The following is a 22,360-nucleotide window of genomic DNA, read 5'->3' as shown; positions in this document are numbered from 1 at the left end:
AGAGCGAGGCTGGGTTCACACTGCCCCTGGCCTCTGTGCAGCACAACCAGACACGGATCAGAAAGGCCGACGTCCTCCGAGCTGTCCCTCCCGGGGATTCCAGCCACACTGCCCCTAACTGACCTCCGCAGAGCCTGTGCGGCTGGCTCGTCTCGACATCCAGCTTTAAGCAGGGTGGGGAAGGGAAGGGAGGAGCGGTGAGGAGGAGGACACCCAACACGCGTTAGTCAAAGGTTCTCGTCAACCGGCGCTTCTCTGGCCATGCATCTGCCCAGACTCACGATTCACCTTCCTCTTCCTCGACCGACCCCTGGAAGCGAACCAAGCACCGCACACGCGCGAAGCCCGGCCAACCTACCGCTCAGGTCGCTGTTGGAGATGCGCAGCGCGGCGTTCTCGGACTGCAGCGAGCGGTTCTTCTCCAGCAACAGCACCTCCAGGGGCTTGGCCGCATCCTAGAAGGGGCAGAGCAGGGGTCTCACTGCGGGGCCGGCCACCCATCCGCTCCCCAGGCCACCAGGCCCGGAGCCCTGCCTCCCTCCATCTGTCCGCATTTCCACCCAGCTCTCGATCTGATTAGGAAGTGGGCTGCGGACAGCTGATTTCCTCCCAAGACGTTTAACACACGTGGAAAACAAGTTCCCTTTAGAAAGAATGGATTCTAGTTGAAGTCATTTTCCTTCTTAGACTTCCACAGCTTCTAAAAAATTATTCTCTCATCTGTTCTCAAATTCAAGCGACCTGAACCCGCGCCTCATTTGGCCGTAAGACTGGCTGCCAAGCCACAAACGTCTGTCCGAACGTTACTGTAAAGGGAACTTTTTTTTTTTTTTTTTTTTTTTGCCAGCCACAAAGATGTTGGCTGTCTTCTGGGCATCAGGAGTCAGATTCCACTTAGGATGTCAATTTTATTTGATTTGATTTTTTAATTTTTTGAGATGGAGTCTCACTCTGTCACCCAGGCTGGAGTGCAGTGGCACGATTTTGGCTCACTGTACCCTCTGCCTCCTGGGTTCAAGTGATTCTCCTTCCTCAGCCTCCCAAGTAGCTGGGATTACAGACATGCGCCACCACACTCAGCTAATTTTTTATATTTTTGGCAGAGATAGAGTTTCACCATGTTGGCCAGGCTGATCTCAAACTCCTGACCTCAAGTGATCCACCCACCTCAGCCTCCCAAAGTGCTGGGATTACAGGCGTGAGCCACCGTGCTTGGTCTGGGATGTCAATTTTAATTGGCCACCAGATGACCCTGGGCCACTGTCATCCTTCCCTTGTGCCTTCTCTACTGAGGCAGCGTGTAACTAAATTTCCTAAACCAATCCACTTTTGGCTGCTCTTTAATGCAATTAAAAAAAAAAATAGAGTCAGTCTCACTGTTGTCCAGGCTGGAATGCAGTGGTGCGATCATAGCTCACTACAGCCTTGAACTACTGGGCTCAAGCGATCTTCCTGCTTCAGCCTCCCAAGTAGCTGGGACCACAGGCATATGCCATAGTACTTGGCTATTTTTTTTTTTTTTAATAGCGATGTGGTCTTGCTATATTGCCCAGGCTGGTCTCAAATTCCTGGCCTCAAAGCGATCCTCCTGTCTTGGCCTCCCAAAGTGCTGGGATTACAGGCATGAGCTACTGAACCTGGCCTTCTTAAACACAATCTGAAATTGTTTTTTATTTATGTTCTTAGTACCTGCTCAAGTGAAATCACAATTTCACTTCAGTTACCAGTTTGGAAAACACTAGCTTCTCTCTTTTTGCCTCTTTTTGTTAAAGACAATTTGCTTTACGGTAGTGCCCATCTCCTATCAGTCAGGGATGAAGCAATCCCTTGTTCATCCCCAGCTTGGCTTTTGATCTATGCCTGGTTCATGGCTTGGACACATGGAAAAAAAGGAGAGACAAAAAAAAAAAGAAAAGATAATTTGCTTTAACTTGGTTAAATGTTCTTGAAGTATGACTCATCAGCTGTAAGTGAGAGGTCTCGTAGAAACAGTGAGATCGTGGGATATGCCGGAGGGACCAGTGGTAACCAGTGGCAGGGCTGAGGCTAGTGCTGACCATTGAGTGAGACACGTACCTGTGTCCCAGCGCCCTCGGACGGTGCAAACTCCATGGACTTCAGAATGCTGCAAGAGCACGACAGAGGGGTTATTTTATTTATTTTTTGAGACAGAGTCTCGTTCTGTCACCCAGGCTAGAGTGCAGTGGCGCGATCTTGGCTCACTGCAACGTCTGCCCAGGTTCAAGCGATTCTCCTACCTCAGCCTCCCGAGTAGCTGGGATTACAGGCATGTGCCATCATGCCCAGCTAATTTTTGTATTTTTAGTAGAGACAGGGTTTCACCACGTTGGCCAGGCTGGTCTCGAACCCCTGATCTCAAGTGATCCACCCGCCTCAGCCTCCCAAAGTGTTGGTATTACAGGCATGAGCCACAAGAGTGATTATTTTCTACTTATACCTTTGACAATAGCCACATTAATAAGCATTAACATTACAATTTCCTGCTCTCCAGGAACTGAAGAACTGTCAACTTTAACAACTTTCCTGGCAGTAATAGAATCTGATAATGTCTCTAGAATAACTATTCAACTAGCAGTTGGCTGGCAAAAGTTTCTTGCCTAGCATGTAAATCATTCCATATGGAATCACACCAGGTCTGTTCAGAGTATAATTTTAAAGTTTAATACAGACATAACATTGTTGCAAGTGGAATGTATTTGTAAAGCTTAAAGGGAAGGAAAAAGTTGTAAGGAGAAGCCAGAGAGAGGGGAACCCACCAGGGCGGCCACTGTCCACACCTCACTCCTAACTGGCACCTACCTGGGGACCAGAGGACACAGGCAAAGAGCAACGTCCTAGACTTGGATGACTCAGAAGCCAGGTGGGCAGAACTTCTCTGCAGCCCCAGGTTGGGGAGGGAGCGCAATGACAAAGGTGTGGCAAGAGAAGGTGACTTCTCCCTCCCTTGTTCTCAGTGGCACTGAAAAGGGCCGCACCCTGATCACTGCGGTCTCTGGGCTGTCTCAGTGAGTCCAGGTCCCCAGATTATTACTGTTTCTTGAGTTCCTTTTGCTGTAGATGTCCCTTTTTTGCTGAGTTTACCAGGGAGAAGAGGGGAAGTGAGGCTATGTGGCTTTGAAGGAGCTGTAAGCGTTTCTTTGAAATACCAAGGATGGAAGAGAGAGACTCAGAGCAGGCTGGCTGGACCGTGAGATTTACAACTCGCAGGTACAGAGTCAACCGGACCTTCACCGTGTTCCTGCAGCCACGATTTCGGCCTCTGTCCCCCTAGTGTGTGCCACCACACCTGGATAATTTTTGTATTTTTAGTAGAGATGGGGTTTCACCATGTTGGCCAAGCTGGTCTCCTGACCTCAGGTGATCCACCCACCTCGGCCTCCCAAAGTGCTGGGATTACAGGTGTGAGCCACTGAGCCCGGCCAAAAGCGGTTTTTTAAGATGGAATCCTGTCCTTTGTTTCCTATTTTCTTTACGATTATGTAATAAAAGACCACGTGTCTCTTTTTTTATTCTACAGATCTTTACCAGCAGCCTGCTATCCGCTTGTCGCCGTGGGGAGTCAGAACCACTCCTGGTCCGTACTCCAGGAAATTTACAGGCCATTACAGGTAATAGGCAAGACTCCAAGTGGTCCATTAAGAGACAGAACTTGTGAGGACCCCAGCAGGAGGGATCTTGATGGGTTGGAGACCACGTCTCAAAATCATGATGAACAAGCATTGGAGAAGGGCCCTAAAGGGACAGGGTGTCTTGTGCTACAGCGCGTGAGGATCTGAGGTCAGCATCCCCTGTTGCGTGGGGGTGAGAAAGTGGAAATGGGACGATGTTGAGAAGGGGATGCAGGCAAGAACCCAAAAGCACAGCTGGTTCACCAGGAAGTGGGAAGCTAGGAGCGCATTTGGGCAAAGAAGCCACCTGAGTGGGGCTTCCAGATGTGCACATGGTGGTGGGGCCTGTCGTGTGCAGATGCAACAGAAAGAGTCAGCAGAAATGCAGTGACAAGCGGGGCTGGCGAAGCAGCCCTGCAGTGGGGGTAGGGGCAGCCTGTGGCCCAGAGGGCTGTGGATGAGAGGGAGTAGACCGGTATGTGTTGCAGGCTGGAGCCTGGAAGCCTCAGCTCCCAGGGGATGAAGTGAAAGTGGGGGTTGGGGGGGAAGAGGAGGAGGAGGAGGAGGAGGAGGAAGAGGAAGAAAGAAGAAGAAGAAGAGGAAGAAAGAAGAAGAGGAAGAAAGAAGAAGAAGACAACAAAGACAACGACTAACTCCCAGGGTGAGGCTGGGGAAAGGCCTTCGCAGCAGAGTTTCTCTGGCTCAAAATTAAAAGGCCCAATTTCTTTTTCTTTTTGGAAGAGGGAAGAAGAGGGAAAGGAAGGAAAGAATGGGATAGGAGAGGCAGGTAGAGAAGGTTAACCAGGTAATGTTTAATAATAAGTTACATGTAATCTCGGTACTTTGGGAGGCTGAGGTGGGTGGATCACCTGAGGTCGGGAGATTGAGACCAGCCTGACCAACATGGAGAAACCCCATCTCTACCAAAAACACAAAATTAGCCTGGGGTGGTGGCTCATGCCTGTAATCCCAGCTACTTGGGAGGCTGAGGCAGGAGAATCGCTTGAACTCGGGAGGCGGAGGTTGCGGTGAGCCGAGATAGCACCATTGCACTCCAGCCTGGGCAACAAGAGCTAAACTCTGTCAAATAAATAAATAAGTAAGCAAGCAAGTAAGTTACAGAAGCTGGAACTGTTAGAGGGATGTAGGGGTCTGTCCGAGGAAGCGCCGGCAGAGGCTTTGCAGCTGGAGAGGGGATGAGACCACTCAGGGGGAGAGCATGGTGGGGACGGGGACAGGGACTACGAGGGCCAGCAGATGCCAGGGAGGCTGGGGGTCCCAGGCGAGAGAAGGCAGCTGGTCATGGAAGTGAGATGGTTCAAGAGGATGCCCGATGAGCTTTTCTTAGCAGAATGGAATTAACAATACAAAGAAAACGTGGTGAGTGGGTGTAGGCTCATCTTAAAAGGAGAAATGGAAGATACCAGCAAGAGAGAAAGGGGCTGATGGGACAGCAGGAGAGGCAGGACGGAAGGGACCCAAGGTCTAGGCGGAAGGGGCAGCCTGCAGCGATGGGAGGTGGCACCTGAGACCAGAGGCGGGAGTCTGTCCCTAGCAGAGGGCTAGGGCATCTGTGGATAGTGGTTGGGGTAACAGTGACAAGGGCAGGGAGGAACCCCTGAGGAAGCCTCGAACCAGCAGAGCTCCAGCCACGAGAAGCACGGGGGACTTGTGGGGCTGGTCACCATGCCCTAGGCAACCTTCGTTTGCAGTGCTTAATAACCTAGGAGTGAGGCAGGGATGCCAGTGGGAAGGCTTGGAATGGCTGACGATCCACGGGAGCTGTATGAACGTAGAGGGTCTGACCACAGGCTCCAGGCTTGCAGGGGAGGTCAGTAAGCCTGGAGCACGATGGATGTGGGGGGACAGGTAAAGACCAGGACCTGGGAGCTCCAGAGTGCCAAAGCAGGCTCAGGGTGAGGAGGCAGAGGTGGGGGCTGCTGGCCGAGAAGGGAACTTTGAAGCTTGAGAACTGAGAATGCCATCATTAGCCCTGAAAAGATGATAAGCTTTCCGCTACAGCCTCACAGATGGAGAATAGAGTTTGGAAGACAGAGTTCCTGAGTCCAGGAGGCCAGGGCAGCGTGAGGCCATATGCCCACCTTCAACCCGAAAACGTTTTCCTCCTGTGCTTTGTTTCTGTTTGGGGAATTTATAGTTGCAAAACAAGGTCATATTTGATCATTTCTGTAAAAGCCCTATGCCCCTGATTCCATACATTCTGGAATACCTGCAATGCACAGCTTTTAGCAAAAGCCCAAAGAATTCAGGGACAGGTCCGAGGGCAAATGCCCACAGTGTTGGGTAGCCCAGGACACCGTGGAGTGGTAGAACTCTGGCTGCATTTACGGGCATTTGCTGAGCCAGAGGGCAGGGGGCCAAGGCTGCCTGCCACCGGCCTGGCATTGTTAGCAGATGGCCCTAACGCGCCCCAGCTTGTGAGGGGCCACAGGGCTCTCCGTACTTACTTCAGCTCTTTCTTCACCTCTTCATAGTCAGCCTGGCCTTTGAGTTTTTCTTCCAGTTGCTGAAAACAGAGAATAATTTGATCAGTGGCCATGCCTGACAACAGGTCGATGGACTTCACCGATGGCATTCACTGCGGAACAGCCAGCTGTGCCTGAGAGGGGAAGCCAGCCCTTGCGAATGGAGTCAACAGTGCTGGGGCCATCTTTTGTCCTTCACGCTCCTGGCCTGCCCAGTGTGAGTGCGTGCCCAGGCACAGCAACGTGTGTAGGGATGCTGTAAGGTTGTAACGTACAACTTAGCAAAAGCAGAATGAAGGCTGGGTGTGGTGACTCATGCCTGTAATTCCAGCACTTTGGGAGGCTGAGGTGGGAGGACTGCCTGAGCCCAGGAGTTAGAGGGTGCAGTGAGCTATGACTGTGCCGCTGCACTCCAGCCTGGGTGACAGAGTGAGGAGTGGAGACCCTACCTCTACAAAAAAAAAAAAAAAAAAAAAAAAAAAAAGCTCCCCCCGCCCCCGCAAAAAAAAGAAGGAATAATCTTTCCAGAGGTGAAAAGCAGAGGAGGAAAAGTGTACTTTGTAGGAAGTGCCATGAAACAGCAAACAGAAGGAGGAGAGGCTTTCCTGGTATCTGAAAAGCAGCATGTGGTTTTAAACAAAATATGTTAGGCTGAGGAACTCATACAGCTGGTTGTCAACACCTTTGGGAGGACCTCCGCTAACAAGAGACATAGCCCTTTTGTGTTGACAGTAGGCATCAAATAGGCATCAGGGCAAAGGCCTTTGAGCTCCTGAACCCCTGGATGCTGGGGTTTTAGGAGCAGGGGCCTATTCAGTCGAGTGCTTGGTGGCTTCCCTGACAGCCAGCTGGTCTGAGTCCTGCGGGGAGGGCCCTGACCGAGATGCTGCTCCCTCTCAGGGGCCTAGGGGAGGGATGGCACATTTCCAAAGTACGGTGATGATCCAGTGGGCTCCAGAAAGGTCTGTGAGCTCACTGGGGATTGATGTGGCCTGTTTCTTTTTTTTCTTTTTAATCCTTTTTTTTGGTGGAGACGGAATCTCGCTCTGTTGACTAGGCTGGAGTGCAGTAGCGTGATCTTGGCTCACTGCAACCTCCGTCTCCAAAGTTCAAGCAATTCTCCTGCCTCAGCCTCCCCAGTAGCTGAGATTACAGGCATACATCACCGCTCCTGGTTAATTTTTTTTGTATTTTTAGTAGAGACGGAGTTTTATCATGTTGGCCAGGCTGGTCTCGAACTCCCGACCCCAGGTGACCCTCCCACCTCAGCTTCCCAAAGTGCTGGGATTACAGGTGTGAGCCACCCCACCCAGCCTGATGTGGCCATTTCTGCCCACAGCTCTGCAGAGCTTTCTTGTGAGAGGAGCCATTGCTGTGGGGTGGTCGTAGAGGGTGCTTTCTTTTCTGAAGGTGTTTTTGGACTAGTTTGCTTTTGATCGTTTCTAAAGGGAGCTCCTTGGAGGAAATGAGGCAACTCTACATAAAACAAGAACATGGAGGGGCGGTGCCGGGCGGGTGTTCTGGCCATTCAGCATGTTTCCAAGCTAGAGGTGAACAATTGTCATTTCCAGTAACTTCCCCTCTACAGGGTTTCTAGGTATTATGCTTCTTGTTCTTCTTCTTCTTTTTTTTTTTTTAAAAAGAGACAGGGTCTTGCTCTGTCACCCAGGCTGGAGTGCAGTGGTGCAATCATAGCTCACTGCAGCCTCCAACTCCTGGGCTCAAGCGATCCTCCTGCCTCAGCCTCCTGAGTAGCTGGAACTACAGATGCACATCACCACACCTGGTTATTTTTTAAGAGATGGGGTCTTGCTATGTTGCCCAGGCTGGTCTCAAACTCCTGAGCTCAAGTGATTCTCCCACTTCAGCCTCCCAAAGTGTTGGAATTACAGGCGTGAGCCACCATGCCCAGCTGTAGGTGCCCTTTCAGGTTCTGCTTGACTAGCCATGGCTAAGACCACAGTTTAAAGCCAACTGAGAACATTCTAGACTTTGGGGAGGAGATGGCGCCATCCAAATCCCAACCTGCCCGCTGTTTTAAAAATTCAGGGCTGGGCGCGGTGGCTCATGCCTGTAATCCCAGCACTTTGGGAGGCCAAGGCGGGTGGATCATGAGGTCGGGAGATTGAGACCATCCTGGCTAACATGGTGAAACCCCGTCTCTACTAAAAAAAAAAAAAAAAAAAATACAAAAAATTAGCTGGGCGTGGTGGCAAGCGCTTGTAGTCCCAGCTACTCGGGAGGCTGAGGCAGGAGAATGGCATGAACCCGGGAGGCGGAGCTTACAGTGAGCCAAGATGGCACCACTGCACTTCAGCCTGGGTGACAGAGCAAGACTCTGTCTCAAAAAAAAAAAAAATTTTTTTTCAGGTGTTTTATTAATTAGTTAATAAATAATTAACTAATTATTCAATAATAATTAGAGATGAGGTTTCACCATGTTGGCCAGGCTGGTCTCGAACTCCTGACCTTACGTGATCTGCTTACCTCGGCCTCCCAAAGTGCTGGGATTACAGGCTTGAGCCACCATGCCCAGCCTAAGTCCCTAATATTCTAATGGAACATACAGAGAAAACTGCCATATGGCCCTTTATAAAGGCACTGCAGATCAAGCAGGGGAAATGACTACTGTTCAGTAACAGGGCTGGGACATAAATAAAAACATATATACTATCGACGTTTGTACAAGCACACACTATTAATAACTAACTAACTAAAACTCCTGGGCTCAAGTGATCCTCCTGCTTTGGCCTTTCAAAGTGCTGGGATTCCAGCTGCCCAGCCTTCATTGGGCCCATCTTTTCTGTTGCCTTCGCTGGTGATTTCTTGAGTGTGCCTTTCCCGTTGCATGAAACTGCTCTGCCCTAGGTCCCTTTGAAAGCCTCTTGCTGACTTTGTATATTATGATGGTTTTCTCAGTCCTAATCAAACAGGAGGTAAAAGGCACTCATTTTCCTACAAAAGATTCTCAGAAGGGGCCTGTCAAGAAGTGATTATTTTATTCTCTTCCCTACCATCAAATAGCAGTTGGTACTAATATACTCATATTCCCTTGCGAGAGATTATTCAGTGTCACTGGAATCCAAAATGCATGTCAGACGGTCGCGATCACCGAAGCTGGATACGGAACGTGCATAAACGTGGTCATATCCAGAGAATAGGAGCTGGCTGGGAATAAGGCAGACGGAGGAGCACACAGAGGGTCTCAGAGCCTGGCATGGCACAGACCAAGAACGCCGACGGCCTAAGCCTGGCACTCGAGTCTGTCACTTATGAGCTGGGTGCCTATGGACAAGTTAATAAACTTCTCATCTGTAAAATGGGAATAACAGCAATTACTCAAGGGTTTGCACAAAGCAAAGAACCGGTGCAGATGTTGGCAACTCTGGGCCCTCAACAGTGGGACTTTTTTTTTTTTTAAAGTTATTTTGTAGTGACGAGGTCACACTATGTTGCCCAGGCTGGTCTTGAACTCCTGGGCTCAAGTGATCCTCCTGCTTTGGCCTCTCAAAGTGCCGAGATTCCAGGTTCCCGGCCTTGATATTGGGACTCTTAGCACTGCTAAGTCCCATTACGGTTTCTGTCTAAGGGCACGGCTGCAGGTCTTCTTCGAAGGCCTGTGATTGGCCCTAATCGGAAGGTTTAGGAGTGGAATCCGTGTATAACCATGCACCGCATAACGCTTTGGTCAACAAAGGCTGCCTAAGTCCCATAAGAGTTTTTTTTTTTTTTTTTTTGAGATGGAGTCTCGCTCTGTTGCCCAGGCTGGAGTGCGGTGGCACGATCTCGGCTCACTGCAACCCCCGCCTCCTGGGTTCGAGCAATTCTCTTGCCTCAGCTCCCCAAGTAGCTAGGATTACAGGTGCCCGCACAACGTCTGGCTAACTTTTGTATTTTTAGTAGAGATGAGGTTTCACAATGTTGGCCAGGCTGGTCTTGAACTCCTGACACTAGGTGATCCACTTGCCTCGGCCTCCCAAAGTGCTGAGATTATAGGCTTGTGCCACCGTGCCTGGCCTGAGTCCCGTAAGATTCTGATGGAACATACAGGGAAAGCTGACATACGGCCCTTTATAAAGGCACTGCAGATCAAGCAGGGGAAATGATTAATGCTCAGTAATGGTGCTGGGACATTTGGTTTTCTGTATGAAAAATAGGCATTAAAAAAAATATATATATATATATACTATCTAGGTTTGTGCAAGTACACACTATGATTGCACAACAACACATTCACCTAATGACGCATTTCTCAGAATGCAGCCTCACTGTTAAGTGACACACGACTGTATTTTAGTTGGCCGTGAGTTTTTGCTGAGAGCTAAACAGCTTCCATTGAGAGTTCTGCCATCCACCTAGGGGCAGTTGAACTAGGAAGTCCCCAAGATCTCTTCTGTAAACCTTCTATGACGTTTCCTGTCTTGGGCAGACAAGCTGGATGGAGCCTAGGGGAGGCTGCTTGGTGACACTTCTCCCAACTGGCGGAGCACCTGTAACCCAGTCCCATGGACGTCTCCATTCTAGTGACCCTGCTGTGAGTGCCACATCTCAAAACCTGCAGACGCAGGGCTCCCATTGGCCTCCGATGCTGAAAATGCCCAGTGTGGAAAAAAGACTAACTGTCCTCAGTGCGGTTCTTCAATCAGAAACTCCTTGCTGGGTTCCCAGAAAGCACGGTTTCAAAGACTCTGAACCTGGGACGGGCGACAGGCACGCCAGTTTCTCAATGTCTCTGAAGACGCACTCCTCCTGTCAGGTCACGCTACCGCTGGCCGCGTGGTATGCTAGACCTGTGCTTATTCCTAGCATTTCATACGCTATCTGATTTCATGATTGCAAAACTTTTGCAGATGGGTCTGACTACCCAAATAAATAAAAAAATCTCTGGGGTCCTACAGTGCAGATCTCGACAGAGCTGAGGCCGGTCCCACTTGCCTGCAGTGGGACCAGAGACGCCAGAGAGGCCAGGATGAGCCAGGGGCTCTCTGCAAACCTGGGCTCCAGAGTCCAACAGATCCTGGCTCCACCATGTACTTGCAGGGTGAACCTAGATAAGACTTAACATCTTGGGTCAGGTGTGGTAGCTCACTTGAGCATACGAGTTCAAGACAAGCAGGAACAACATAACAAGACCCCGTCTCTACAAAAAAAAAACCCCAAAACATTAGCTGGGTGTGTTAGCATGTGCCTGTAGTCCCAGCTACTCAGGAGGCTGGGGCAGGAGGATCACTTGAGTCTGGGAGGTGGAGGCTGCAGTGAGCCGTGATGGTGCCACTCCACCCCAGGCAAAAGAGTGAGACCCTGTCTCTAAATAAATAAATAAATCAACCAATCAACCAACCAACCAACCCACCCACCCAGACTTGACTTCTCCAAGCCTCAGTTTCCTTATCTATAAAATGGGGATCGTGTTTATGTGTTACAGTGCTTTGATGAGGATTAAAAAATATTGGGTACTTAGAGCTTAGTACAGTGCTGGGCACATGGCAAAGTGCTCTGTAAATGGTGGTTAGCACTGTTACTGTCCTTGTTACAACAATTACTACATCCCTGCTAGGTGGGGTTGAATCTGGCTACACTGGATCTGAAGAGAGTCTCTGGTTCTGTTTCTCCAGGGTCTCTGTTCGTGAAGGTCTCGGGATCTCAGCCTGTCACCTCCCAGGGTCCCCGCTATTCTGCAGCAGAGCCACAGATAAAGAGCACATGTGCCCTGGAGTGGCTCCCGCTGTCGAGGGTAACTTCATGTCCAAGGCTGTGGAAAGAGAATCTGGGAACTGGTCATATTCCTGAAAAATGCACTTGTCTGGCTGGGTGCGGTGGGTCATGCCTGGAATCCCAGCACTTTGGGAGGCCAAGGCAGGAGGATTGCTTGAGCCTAGGAGTTCAAGACCAGCAGGGGCAACATAGAGAGACCCTGTCTCTACAAAAATTTAAAAATTAACTGGGTGTGGTGGTGCACACCTGTAGTTCCAGCTACTTGGGAGGCTAAAGTGGAAGGATCACTTGAGCCCTGGAGGTTGAGGCTGCAGTGAATTATGATCACGCCACTGTACTCCATCCTGGGGCAAAAAAGCAAGATCCTGTCTTTAAAAATAAAAGAAAATAAAATGCATGAATCTAAGGAACACACGTGGGCTTTACACAGACAGGTAAGAAAAGGCCAAGTGTCAGAGACCTGGCTGCCAACCTGGTCCTACCCCGGCTGACTGTGACCTTGGATAACCTTAGCCTGTTTGGGCCTCACGTTTCTCATCTGAAGAATGGGGAGATTCAGAATGAATATGGGTTTTCAAAGGACAGTGGTGAGATGTAGGATGATCAAGTGCCAATCAAACACGCCTGTTGTAATAATACGATGGAAAAGATACACGGAGCCCACATGCCTCCAGAAACCTAGCTGGTGCTCCCCAGCTGGGTCCTGAAGTGCCAGAAGAATTATCTATTTGAAGCTCTTAAAAGCCTGGCTAAGATTTAAATGATAATAAACTTTACAATGCCAACTATTTTGGCATTAGCAAATTACGTGTTCAATCTATAAACTATGTCTATCTACTGCAGAGCATGGTGGTTCACGCCTGTAACCCTAGCACTAGGGGAGACTGAGGTGGGAGGATCACTTGAGCCCAGGAGTTTGACACCAGCCTGGGCAACATAGCAAGACCCTGTCTCTACAAAAGATATAAAAATTAGCCGGGTGTGATGGCGTGTGCTTGTAGTCCCGACTACTTGGGAGGCTGAGGTGGGAGGATTCCTTGAGCCAGGGAGGTCGAGGCTGCAGTGAGCTATGATTGTGCCATTGCACTCCAGCCTGGGCAACAGAGTGAGACCCTGTCTCAAAAAAACAGCAAAGGGGCCTCTGGCAGGTCTGACTAAGGCAGAGACCCAGGGAAAGGTCGTGTCTTCCAGGTTGCACAGCCAGCGGTCAAGGTGACAATATCTCTTTTCCATAAAATTCTGACCGTGGGGGCAGAGTGGCATCTGCAGTGCAGATAAATGGGGCCAGGCTCCATGTGGTACTGTCTGACTGGCTCAGGTTAGAGTTGGTGTGGGAGTCTTCGGCCTCACGGGGACCCCCTGGCCCAGGGCAGGGGTCTGAGGCACAGACCCTTAGCTGACACTGCATCTCTGGGGTCCAGGCCTGGGCAGCATGCCCCTCCTTTTCTACTGGACAAGGACTCTCCCCAGATGAGGACATGTGTCTCCATGGTTCCTCAGGGAGAGGCAGCAGGCATGGAGATTTAGGTTCTGCTGATGCTGGGAGTTGGGGAGGAGCCCAAGGATACTCTGGACTCTGGATGGTGAGTCCAAATCTCCAAAGCAATGGGGTGGGTGCTGTATATGCTCCAGTGATTCTCTCTCCCCAGCCTCCCAGGTAGCTGGGACAACGGGCATGTGCCACCACTCTGGCTCATTAAAAAAAAAAATTAAGAGATGGGGCCGGGCGCGATGGCTCACGCCCGTAATTCCAACACTCTGGGAGGCTGAGGTGGGCAGATGACCCGAGGTCAGGAGCTCGTGACCAGCCTGGCCAACATGGTGAAACACTGTCTCTACTAAAAATACAAAAAATTAGCTGGGCTTGGCAGCAGGCGCCTGTAATCCCAGCTACTTGGGAGACGGAGGCAGGAGAACTGCTTGAACCCAGGAGGTGGAGGTTGTAGTGAGCCGAGATCACATCACTACACTCCAGCCTGGGAGACAGAGCAAGACTCTGTCTCCAAAAAAAAAAAAAAAAAAAAAAAAGGCGGGGGGGCGGTGGGATCTCACTACATTGGCCAGGCTGGTCTTGAACTCCTGGGATCCGAGAATGCAAGATGAAAAGAGAGACCCCCAAGGCCAGAGGGTGTGGGGAGATGGTGGGTTTTATACCACCTCAGCACCCTGAGGGACACAGCATCATCCCATAGTGTCTCCATGGGACCCATCAGAACCTCAGGAGGTGGGGCGAGGGGTGGGGAAACAGGAGCAGTTTGGAAAAAGACCCCTAGGTGATTCTAACGCATGTGACCATCCACCCAGTGGGAAGCACTGATCTTTAACGCATCTTTAGAAAAATATAATTTCTTCTTCTGGGAGACTGGTGTTCTTTTAGTTAGCCTTTCTTATAAATATCTATTTTAAATCGAAGCTATTAGTAGCATTATCTTCTGTGCTGTAGCAAGTACAGTGCAGTTGACTAGCTAATTATACTGCTTCTATATTAAAGCATTCCAACACAAGACCACAGAATAGAGAGTTATCAAAAAGCAGTCTTGTCACGGCGGTCGGGCTATTTCATTAATTGCAAAAACAGAGTTCTTCTTTACAAGTGGCACTATGCTTAAGCACTTGTCAGATTAGGCAGGAGGAAACATCTTCCACTTCTGCGTCTGTTTCCATGCCTAATTAAAGGTTAGAGATGTCCCGTGACACACGTGGATAGCGGGGCGCTTATGGGGAACTTTGCTTGAAAAAGTAGAGCCCTGGACAGGACAGACTCGAAGATGTGCAGCTGTCTGGTATCCTTGTGAAATGACAAATCAAATTTGAGGGAAGAGGAGAAATTTCAATGGCAGAAAGATGGAGAATTTCAATGGATTAGAGAAAGAAAACCAATTAGTCAGTCCTCCCATATATCCAACTACAGAAAGTATCATTGGAAAGTATGGGTGGAGACAATTCAACGAACTCAGAACAAAAGATTCTGCCCAATAAGCCTTCTGCTTATGGGAAATGCCCTCTCCCCAAGTGACTGTCACCAAACACCCTGGCACATGTCTCAAAGATCAAGGACCCGCTGCCAAGTGTTCATGGGAAAACCACTCGCAACTCCAAACAGCTGAGCCCAGAGCTGGGAGCTTGGAGCCTCCTCTCCCAAACAGCAACCTAATTCAAGGCCCCATCGTGCGTCCGAGGGTCCCCCGTAAGAGAGAAAAGAGGGGAAGGGGACAGGAAGAAGAAAAAAAGAAAGCAGCTCTGTGGTAAGTAAAGGTGAGTTCTTTGAGTAGCCAAGACTGCGGGGGCAGGGTTCCCCATGGCAAAAGCATCAGGTTGCCAATTTGCCGAGTCTTATTCATAAAAATATTTTCCTAACAATTGTATTCCTTTAGGTTATATTTGAGGCTATACATTATACACATTAGGAAAAACAAAAAGCCCTCGGAAGGTATCTCATTCAATTAACCTTATTCCTTTGGGGTGAGAGGAAACCCTGGTTTCTGCATGTGGGTTTCGTATCAGCGAAATCTGGCAACAAGGAGTTAAGATAATTAAAACCAGAAGTCTTGTTACTAGAAGATATGTTTTGATTATTAGATTAGATGAAGATAAGGTAGCAATGATTTTGGAAGAAGTATCGCTGAATTGTTTCATTAACTGTACGGTATTAAACAATTCCCCCAAGATACGGATAACGAACATTAATTTGCAAAACCGCATTTCATTTTTTTGTGAAGGCAAACATTGAAACCTTAACTGATTTGGAAGAAATTGCTCTATAATAAAAAATGTGAGGTCTACAACCTTGCTCTCTTGTAGCCGGTGTGTATCTGAGTCACGCCCTTTAACTCCACAATGGAGAGAAAGGCAAATTATCTCATAATGATGCCATTGCTGGGGTCAGAAATGGCTGTAACATGAGAAAATGAGATTAAATCTAGAAATAAAAACTGAATCCTGGTACTCATTGGGTAAGCCGATGAGAGAGGAAGAAATGGCGGTGACAAAATAAACGACCCGGCTCACGGTGGCTCACGCCTGCAACCCCGGCATTTGGGAGGCGGAGGCAGGTGGATCACCTGAGGTCGGGAGTTCGAGACCAGCCTGACCAACAAGGAGAAATCCCGTCTCTACTAAAAATACAAAATTATCCGGAAGTGGTGGCTCATGCCTGTAATCCCAGCTACTCGGGAGGTCGAGGCAGGAGAATTGCTTGAACCTGGGAGGCAGAGGTTGCGGTGAGCCAAGATGGCACCATCGCACTCTAGCCTGGGCAACAGAATGAAATTGCGTCTCAAATAACATAACATAACATAACATAACATAACATAACATAACATAACATAACATAACACATAACATAACATAACATAACATAACATAACATAACATAACATAACATAACATGAAAAATAAACGACCTGGCTGAGGACAGACGGAACCAGGTTTCAACCATTATCCCCGAAGTCGGAAGGACTGTCTCCTCCAAGGGACCTGGTGCTGGACAGTTCTCAGTGAATGGGTGAAATTCACCCCAAAGAGGCAGAAGAAAGGAGCGAGGGAGGGTCGTGGGAGCCATCAGCATCAGCAATAGATTTGCTGGAAACTGAGTTTTGGCATAAATTTGGTCATGTGTCGAAAAGAAAATTTCAATTAAAAAAAAAAAAAAAAAGACATTGGGCCAGGTGCAGCAGCTCATGCCTATAATCCCAGAGTGTTTTGGGAGCCGAGGTGGGAGAACTGCTTGAGCCCAGGCGTCCCAGACCAGCCTGGGGAACATAGTGAAATCCCATCTCTATAAAAAATTAAAAAACTAGCTGGGTGTGGTGGGGCATGTCTTTGGTCCCAGGGTCCCAGTTACTTGGGAGGCTGAGGCGAGGAGAATCGCTTGAGCCCGAGACTTCGAGGCTGCCGTGAACTATGATCCTGTCACTGCACTCCAGTCTGGGCGAGTGAGTGAGACTCCTTTTCAAAAAAAAAAAAAGGCAGTGGCTCACGCCTGTAATCCCAGCACTTTGGGAGGCCGAGGCTGGTGATCACCTGAGGTCAGGAGTTTGAAACTAGACTGGCCAACACGGTGAAACCCGCCTCTACTAAAAATATAAAAATTAGCCTGGCGTGGTGGCGCACGCCTGTAGTTCCAGCTACTGGGGAGGCTGAGGCAGGAGAATCACTTGAACCTGGGAGGTGGAGGCTGCAGTGAGCCGAGATCACATCACCATGCTCCAGCCTGGGCAACAGAGCGAGACTCCGACTCCAAAAAAAAAGAGGGAAATGCTGTCTACACAAGGGCTGATGGCAGGGTTCAACATCCAGTCTCCCTGCCATGGACTCCAGGACTCTGCTTGGTGCTACTTTACAGAGGTTCAAGGTTGCCACACTTGCTATCAGGTCCAGAAAGGCAGAGGTGTGTGTGCGTGTGCATGTCCAGCCACCCACCCTGCCTCCTTGGGCCACCCCCGGCCCCTGCAGCCCCCTTACTTTGAGCGTGCTGTTTTTGGCGCTCAGCTGCTGCTCAAGCTGCGAGATCTGGCTGGCCGAATTCTCCCGCAGCTTGGTGAGGCTGGCCTGGAGTCTCTGCACGTCCTCCACCAGCTGTGCGATCTCCCGCTCCTTGGCGGCCAACTCAACTTCTAGGCTGGAGCGGGTCAGCACCTCTATGGCCTGCTCCTGGGGAGGAGAAAAGAGATGACAAAACTGCGCTGGCCTTGAGGCAGGTGCTCCGGGCTACCTGTGCTGGCAACTGAGACAGAAGCTGCACAGACGTCAGTGTGTGGATGGTGATGGCAGGACGTCACTTCTTGCCCTTGCTTGCACTTCCCCTATACCACCTTCCTCCCCCTGCGGTTAGCTGCCACCTGGATTCATTCACTGGACAAATATGTACTGAGTGCCCACCATGTACCAACCATATAGCAGTGAATCCAAGGACAAAAGTCCAGGCCAGCTGCAGTGGCTTACGCCTGTAATCCCAGCACTTTGGGAGGCTGAGGTGGGTGGATGACCTGATGTCAGGAGGTCGAGACCAGCCTGGCCAACATGGTGAAACCCCGTCTCTACTAAAAATACAAAAATTAGCTGGGCTAATTATAGGCACGTGGTGGCGGCCTGTAATCCCAGCTTCTCAGGAGGCTGAGGAAGGAGAATCACTTGAACTCGGGAGGTGGAGGTTGCGCTGAGCTGAGATTGTACCATTGTACTTCAGCCTGGGCAACAGAATGAGACTCTGTCTCAAAAACAAAAAAACAAACAAAAAAACCAGGAGAAAAGTCCCTGTCTTTCCAGGGCTTACAGCCCAGCAGAGATGGGGCCGGGTGAGTGAGATGCAGAAAATACACTTAGTAATGAAAAGTGTGCAGGGTGACCACTGTCAAAGGAGACTTAAAACAGAGGCCACACAGTCAGAGTTGAGAGAGGCAGGGGGTTTAATAAGATGGCCAGGAAAACACTCACTGAGATGGTGATGTGTGAGCCAAGATGTGGAGGAGGTGGGGAGGGGCTGCTGAGTGCTGGGGAAGAGGGAAGAGTGCTCCAGGCAGGGGAACGGCAGAGTGGGTGGCTCAGGGGAGGAAGCCTCCCTCGAATGCTCCCAAACCAATGAGATTTTCTACCACAAGGTGGGATCCAAGGTCCTTGAGATTCACTGTTAAATTACCCGGAAGCTGAGATATTGTCTGACAAATTGGAAACTCTCTATCAGCATTTTCTTTTTCTTTTTTTTTTTTTTTTTTTGAGATGGAGTTTTGGTCTGTCGCCCAGGCTGGAGCGCAATGGCGCCATCTCGGCTCACTGTAACCTCCGTCCCCTGTGTTTAAGCAATTCTCCTGCCTCAGCCTCCTAAGTAGCTGGGATTACAGGTGGGCACCACCACACTTGGCTCATTTTTGTATTTTTAGTAGAGATGGGGTTTCACTATGTTGGCCAGGCTGGTCTCGAACTCCTGACCTCAAGTGATCCACCCACCTTGGCCTCCCAAAGTGCTGGGATTACAGGCATGAGCCACTGTGTCCAGCCAGTATTTTATTTAATAAAAGAATTAAAAGATGTGGAAGATGTATATTTGGTGTTCCTTTGTTGAAGAACTCTTAGGATAACTGATTTTAAAAAAACTGGCTACCCCCCCCCTTAACCTCACCAAATGCTCATTGTGGAAAATATGCAAAATAGAAAAAAGGCAAGGTATTAAAAAAAAAAAAAAAAAGGAAAAAGTCAAATCTGTACTTCTACTTCCCAATGACTCAAGTACTTTTTTTCAAGCTTTAAAAGTAATCATGGGGCTGGGAGCTGTGGCTCACACCTGTAATCCAAGCACTTTGGGAAGCAGAGGTGGGTGGATCACCTGAGTTCAGGAGCTCGAGACCAGCTTGGGCCACATGGCGAAAACCCATCTCTACAAAAAAATACAAAAATTAGCCAGGCATAGTGGTGCACGCCTATAGTCCCAGCTACTCAGGAGGCTGGGGTGGGAGGATCGCTTGAGCTTGGGGAGGTTGAGGCTGCAGTGGGCCATGATTGCACCACTGACCTCCAGCCTGGGTGACAGAGCAAGACTCTGTGTCAAAGCCAAAAAAAAAAAAAGGGAATCCTGGCTCCTGAAAGATTCTGAAATCTTTTCTGCAGGGCAGATGCAATTCTGCGCATGACAGACCAGACGGGGGCCGGGGTGGAGAGGGCAGAGCTGCATGGTGTCTATGACAGCCGAATCCTGGGGGCAGCTCATGCTGTAACACAGAAAGCCACTGTCCTTGCCGTTGTCCCCCCTCTGAAGTGCTCAGTTTCACGTCCTGATCTTGCCTGTATTGTGGGGAAAGGGTGGCACCGTGGCCCCGGGTGGCAGGTGCAGCTGGGCCATCCCATGCACCGTGTGCTCACCACGGATTTTCAAATTTGGGGACAGGCATTCACTCAGGGAAATAATGTTTCATATCTCCCTCGGGGAAAATGAGGCCTTTACCATTTAAGTTTGTAAAGTTTTGTGTGCAAAGAGGGTACTCCTTCCTGCTTCTTTGATTTGTATGAGGTTGTAAAAGAGGTGTTTCGGTTCTCCTGACCTCTGACAGCTGTGTGCGTGGCCCTGGGGGGCTGCAGTGAGCATCTCCTGTCGGCTTATTTACCAGGCACAGGCTGTCCAGGCCCATTCTGTGCAGCGTGAGCTGCACGGATCGTTGCCAATTTGCAAACTGTTGCTGATGCACAGTGAGGCAATTACAGAAATCGAGAATAAGTGTTTAGAAACTTTTATAGCGATTCGGCATTTCGGTGACATTTTAAATGTCTTTTATATAAAACGATCAGTCTGCCACAGACTGGAAATTTAAAAAACAAAACAAAACTGTCCATCACAGGGAGTCTGGAAAGCACCGCTCTGAATAATGCCGGGCAGGGCCAACGTCACGAGCCCTCCAGGGTAGGAGGACCAGGACAACGGCACGTGGGGCTGACCCACAGGAGAGGGGAATGGGTGGGCCTCGGGAGGGCTGGCGGGACCTTGTCGGAAGGAAAGGGGGCTCCATCTCAGTGTGGGTGCCGGGGAAGGGTGGAGGACATGCAGGCAGGTGCAGAGGCTGGCAGGAGCGTGGGGCAGGGCTGGAGGAGTGACGGCTGCCAGGGGTGGCCAGAGGTGCCTGGACGTGTGGTGGCAGCCCTGGGGAGTCCCTGCCAGCTCTGGAGCAAGGAGGGGACATGGCAGAAGTGACATGTAGGGAGGTCAGTTTGGGCACAGGTTGAATCATACTATATCACATCCTCATCTTAATCTTCCACCCTGAGGGGTGCTGGCCATAGACACTGATTAAAGGGCTTTTACGAAAAGGGTCAGTAAAACCAGCCAAGGGAATGTGGGTTTTACCAGGGGCAAGTCAAAGTGAATGTATCTGGGACAGATGCTTCTAATGACACAGGTCAAAGGTGTGGATTTCAGTGCTGTCCCTGGACCCAGAGTGGGGACCAGGCAGCGGGTCGAGGGCTCAACTCCTGCACCCGGCTGGGCATGGCCACAAGAGCTTGGCCGCACTGGCCAACTCCCAGCAACTCAAGCCACAAACTCCTCCTTCATAAAATAGCAAAAATCATCGCTGTCTCGCATGAACTAAACGAGGTGAAAATGAACCCCAAAGCAGTAAGGCCTTGGAAATGACACAGACATGACCATCCTCCCTCTATCTTTTTGTTTTTGTTTTTTGAGATGGAGTCTTGCTCTGTCACCCAAGCTGGAGTGCAGCGGTGTCATCTCAGCTCACTGCAACCTCCGCCTCCCAGGTTCAAGCAATTCTCCTGTCTCAGCCTCCTGAGTACTTGGGATTACAGGCACATGCCACCATGCCTGGCAAAGGCAAATTTTTATAGTTTTAGTAGAGATGGGATTTTGCCATTTTGGCCAGGCTGGTCTCGAACTCCTGACCTTGTGATCCACCTGCCTTGGCCTCCCAAAGTGCTGGGATTATGGGCGTGAGCCACTGCGCCTGGCTCATCCTTCCTTTATCTGAAACTGTGGCTCACTCCATCTCAACACAGTGGGCACTCCCAGTTGTCCTGTCACAAGGACATAAGGGAGAACGAAGAAAGAAATGGAGAGGGGCTTGGGGAGCGATCCAGGGGGCCTGGATGAGAAGCAGCGGCCTGTCAGTCCATAGGGTGATGGCTGGGAGAGACATGGGCAAAAGCTAGAGAGGAAATCAGAGAGAGGAAGAGGTGGCCTTCAAAGCTTTAGGGAGGCTGGGTGCGGTGGCTCACGCCTGTAATCCCAGCACTTTGGGAGGCTGAGGTGGGCGGATCACCTGAGGTCAGGAGTTTAAGACCAGCTTGACCAACATGGTGAAACTCCATCTCTACCAAAAATACAAAAACTAGCCAGGTATGGTGGCGCACACCTGTAATCCCAGCTATTCAGAAGGCTGAGACAGGAGAACTGGTTAAACCCAGGAGTGGAGGTTGCAGTGAGCCCAGATTGCGCCACTGCACTCCACCCTGGGTGACAGAGCGGGGCTACGTCTCACTAAAAAACAAACAAACAAACAAACAAAACTATGTAAAGCCCAGCATGGCTGCAAACTTGGGCCAGCAGCTCACTCAGTGACCGCTCACCTTCTAGAATTGCGGATTCCACTGGGATACCCAATGGATGGGTTTTGGCCTTTGCTAGATCTACAGACTCCACTGTTTCTCTGCTGCATTCTGCCAGCCAAGCCCAACAGACCATTTTTCCGCTGGCCCAGTTTCCTATGTTTGCTCCCCAACTGGCTGCAGCTGGAACCCACTGGCTATGTGCAAATACATGCCCGCGGGGAGCCCCACAGGGCTGCTCTGGGGAGACTGAACCGGTGCCATGTAAACACAGCACTTAACCGATGATGAAGTGTTTAAGCGCCCCTAGGATCCACAACGGACTCTACCTGCAAAAACATTCATTTCCTTCTGAAATGTTTTGGTTGCTGCAGTCCAGGATAGTGCCAGAATTCTTTTCAACCAAAACACTGAGCTCAGGGGCCCCATGTAGACACATCAGAATAGACGGCTTCCTTTGCAGAACCAAGCAGGACCCCAGGGGCC

At 50.0% G+C, this 22,360-nt stretch overlaps 1 protein-coding gene and 1 non-coding gene across 16 annotated transcripts in view; one reads left to right on the top strand and one right to left on the bottom strand.

Annotated features, from left to right (window-relative positions):
* CUX1 (cut like homeobox 1) overlaps positions 1-22,360 on the bottom strand; it is a 464,969-nt gene that overhangs the window by 89,442 nt on the left and 353,167 nt on the right. For 11 of the 15 annotated variants that reach the window (XM_054496503.2, XM_054496501.2, XM_054496505.2 and 8 more), the window contains exons 11-14: positions 17,294-17,482; positions 6,098-6,156; positions 2,077-2,125; positions 359-455 (exon numbers count right to left, since the gene is read on the bottom strand). In XM_054496503.2, the coding sequence (XP_054352478.1) occupies positions 359-455; positions 2,077-2,125; positions 6,098-6,156; positions 17,294-17,482 (394 nt within the window). The remainder of the gene's footprint in view (positions 1-358; positions 456-2,076; positions 2,126-6,097; positions 6,157-17,293; positions 17,483-22,360) is intronic. The other 4 variants (XM_063668185.1, XM_054496504.2, XM_054496500.2 and 1 more) reach the window with 1 other exon arrangement.
* LOC129041837 (small nucleolar RNA SNORA48) lies at positions 1,755-1,884 on the top strand. Its single transcript, XR_008503971.1, has one exon. It is a non-coding gene; the product is annotated as a small nucleolar RNA SNORA48 (small nucleolar RNA).

This window comes from Pongo pygmaeus, chromosome 6 (genome assembly GCF_028885625.2).
Source record: "Pongo pygmaeus isolate AG05252 chromosome 6, NHGRI_mPonPyg2-v2.0_pri, whole genome shotgun sequence".
NCBI classification, from domain to species: domain Eukaryota; kingdom Metazoa; phylum Chordata; class Mammalia; order Primates; family Hominidae; genus Pongo; species Pongo pygmaeus.
The sequence above is the reverse complement of the archived record's forward strand: the minus strand, read 5'-3'. Positions and strand labels throughout refer to the sequence as shown.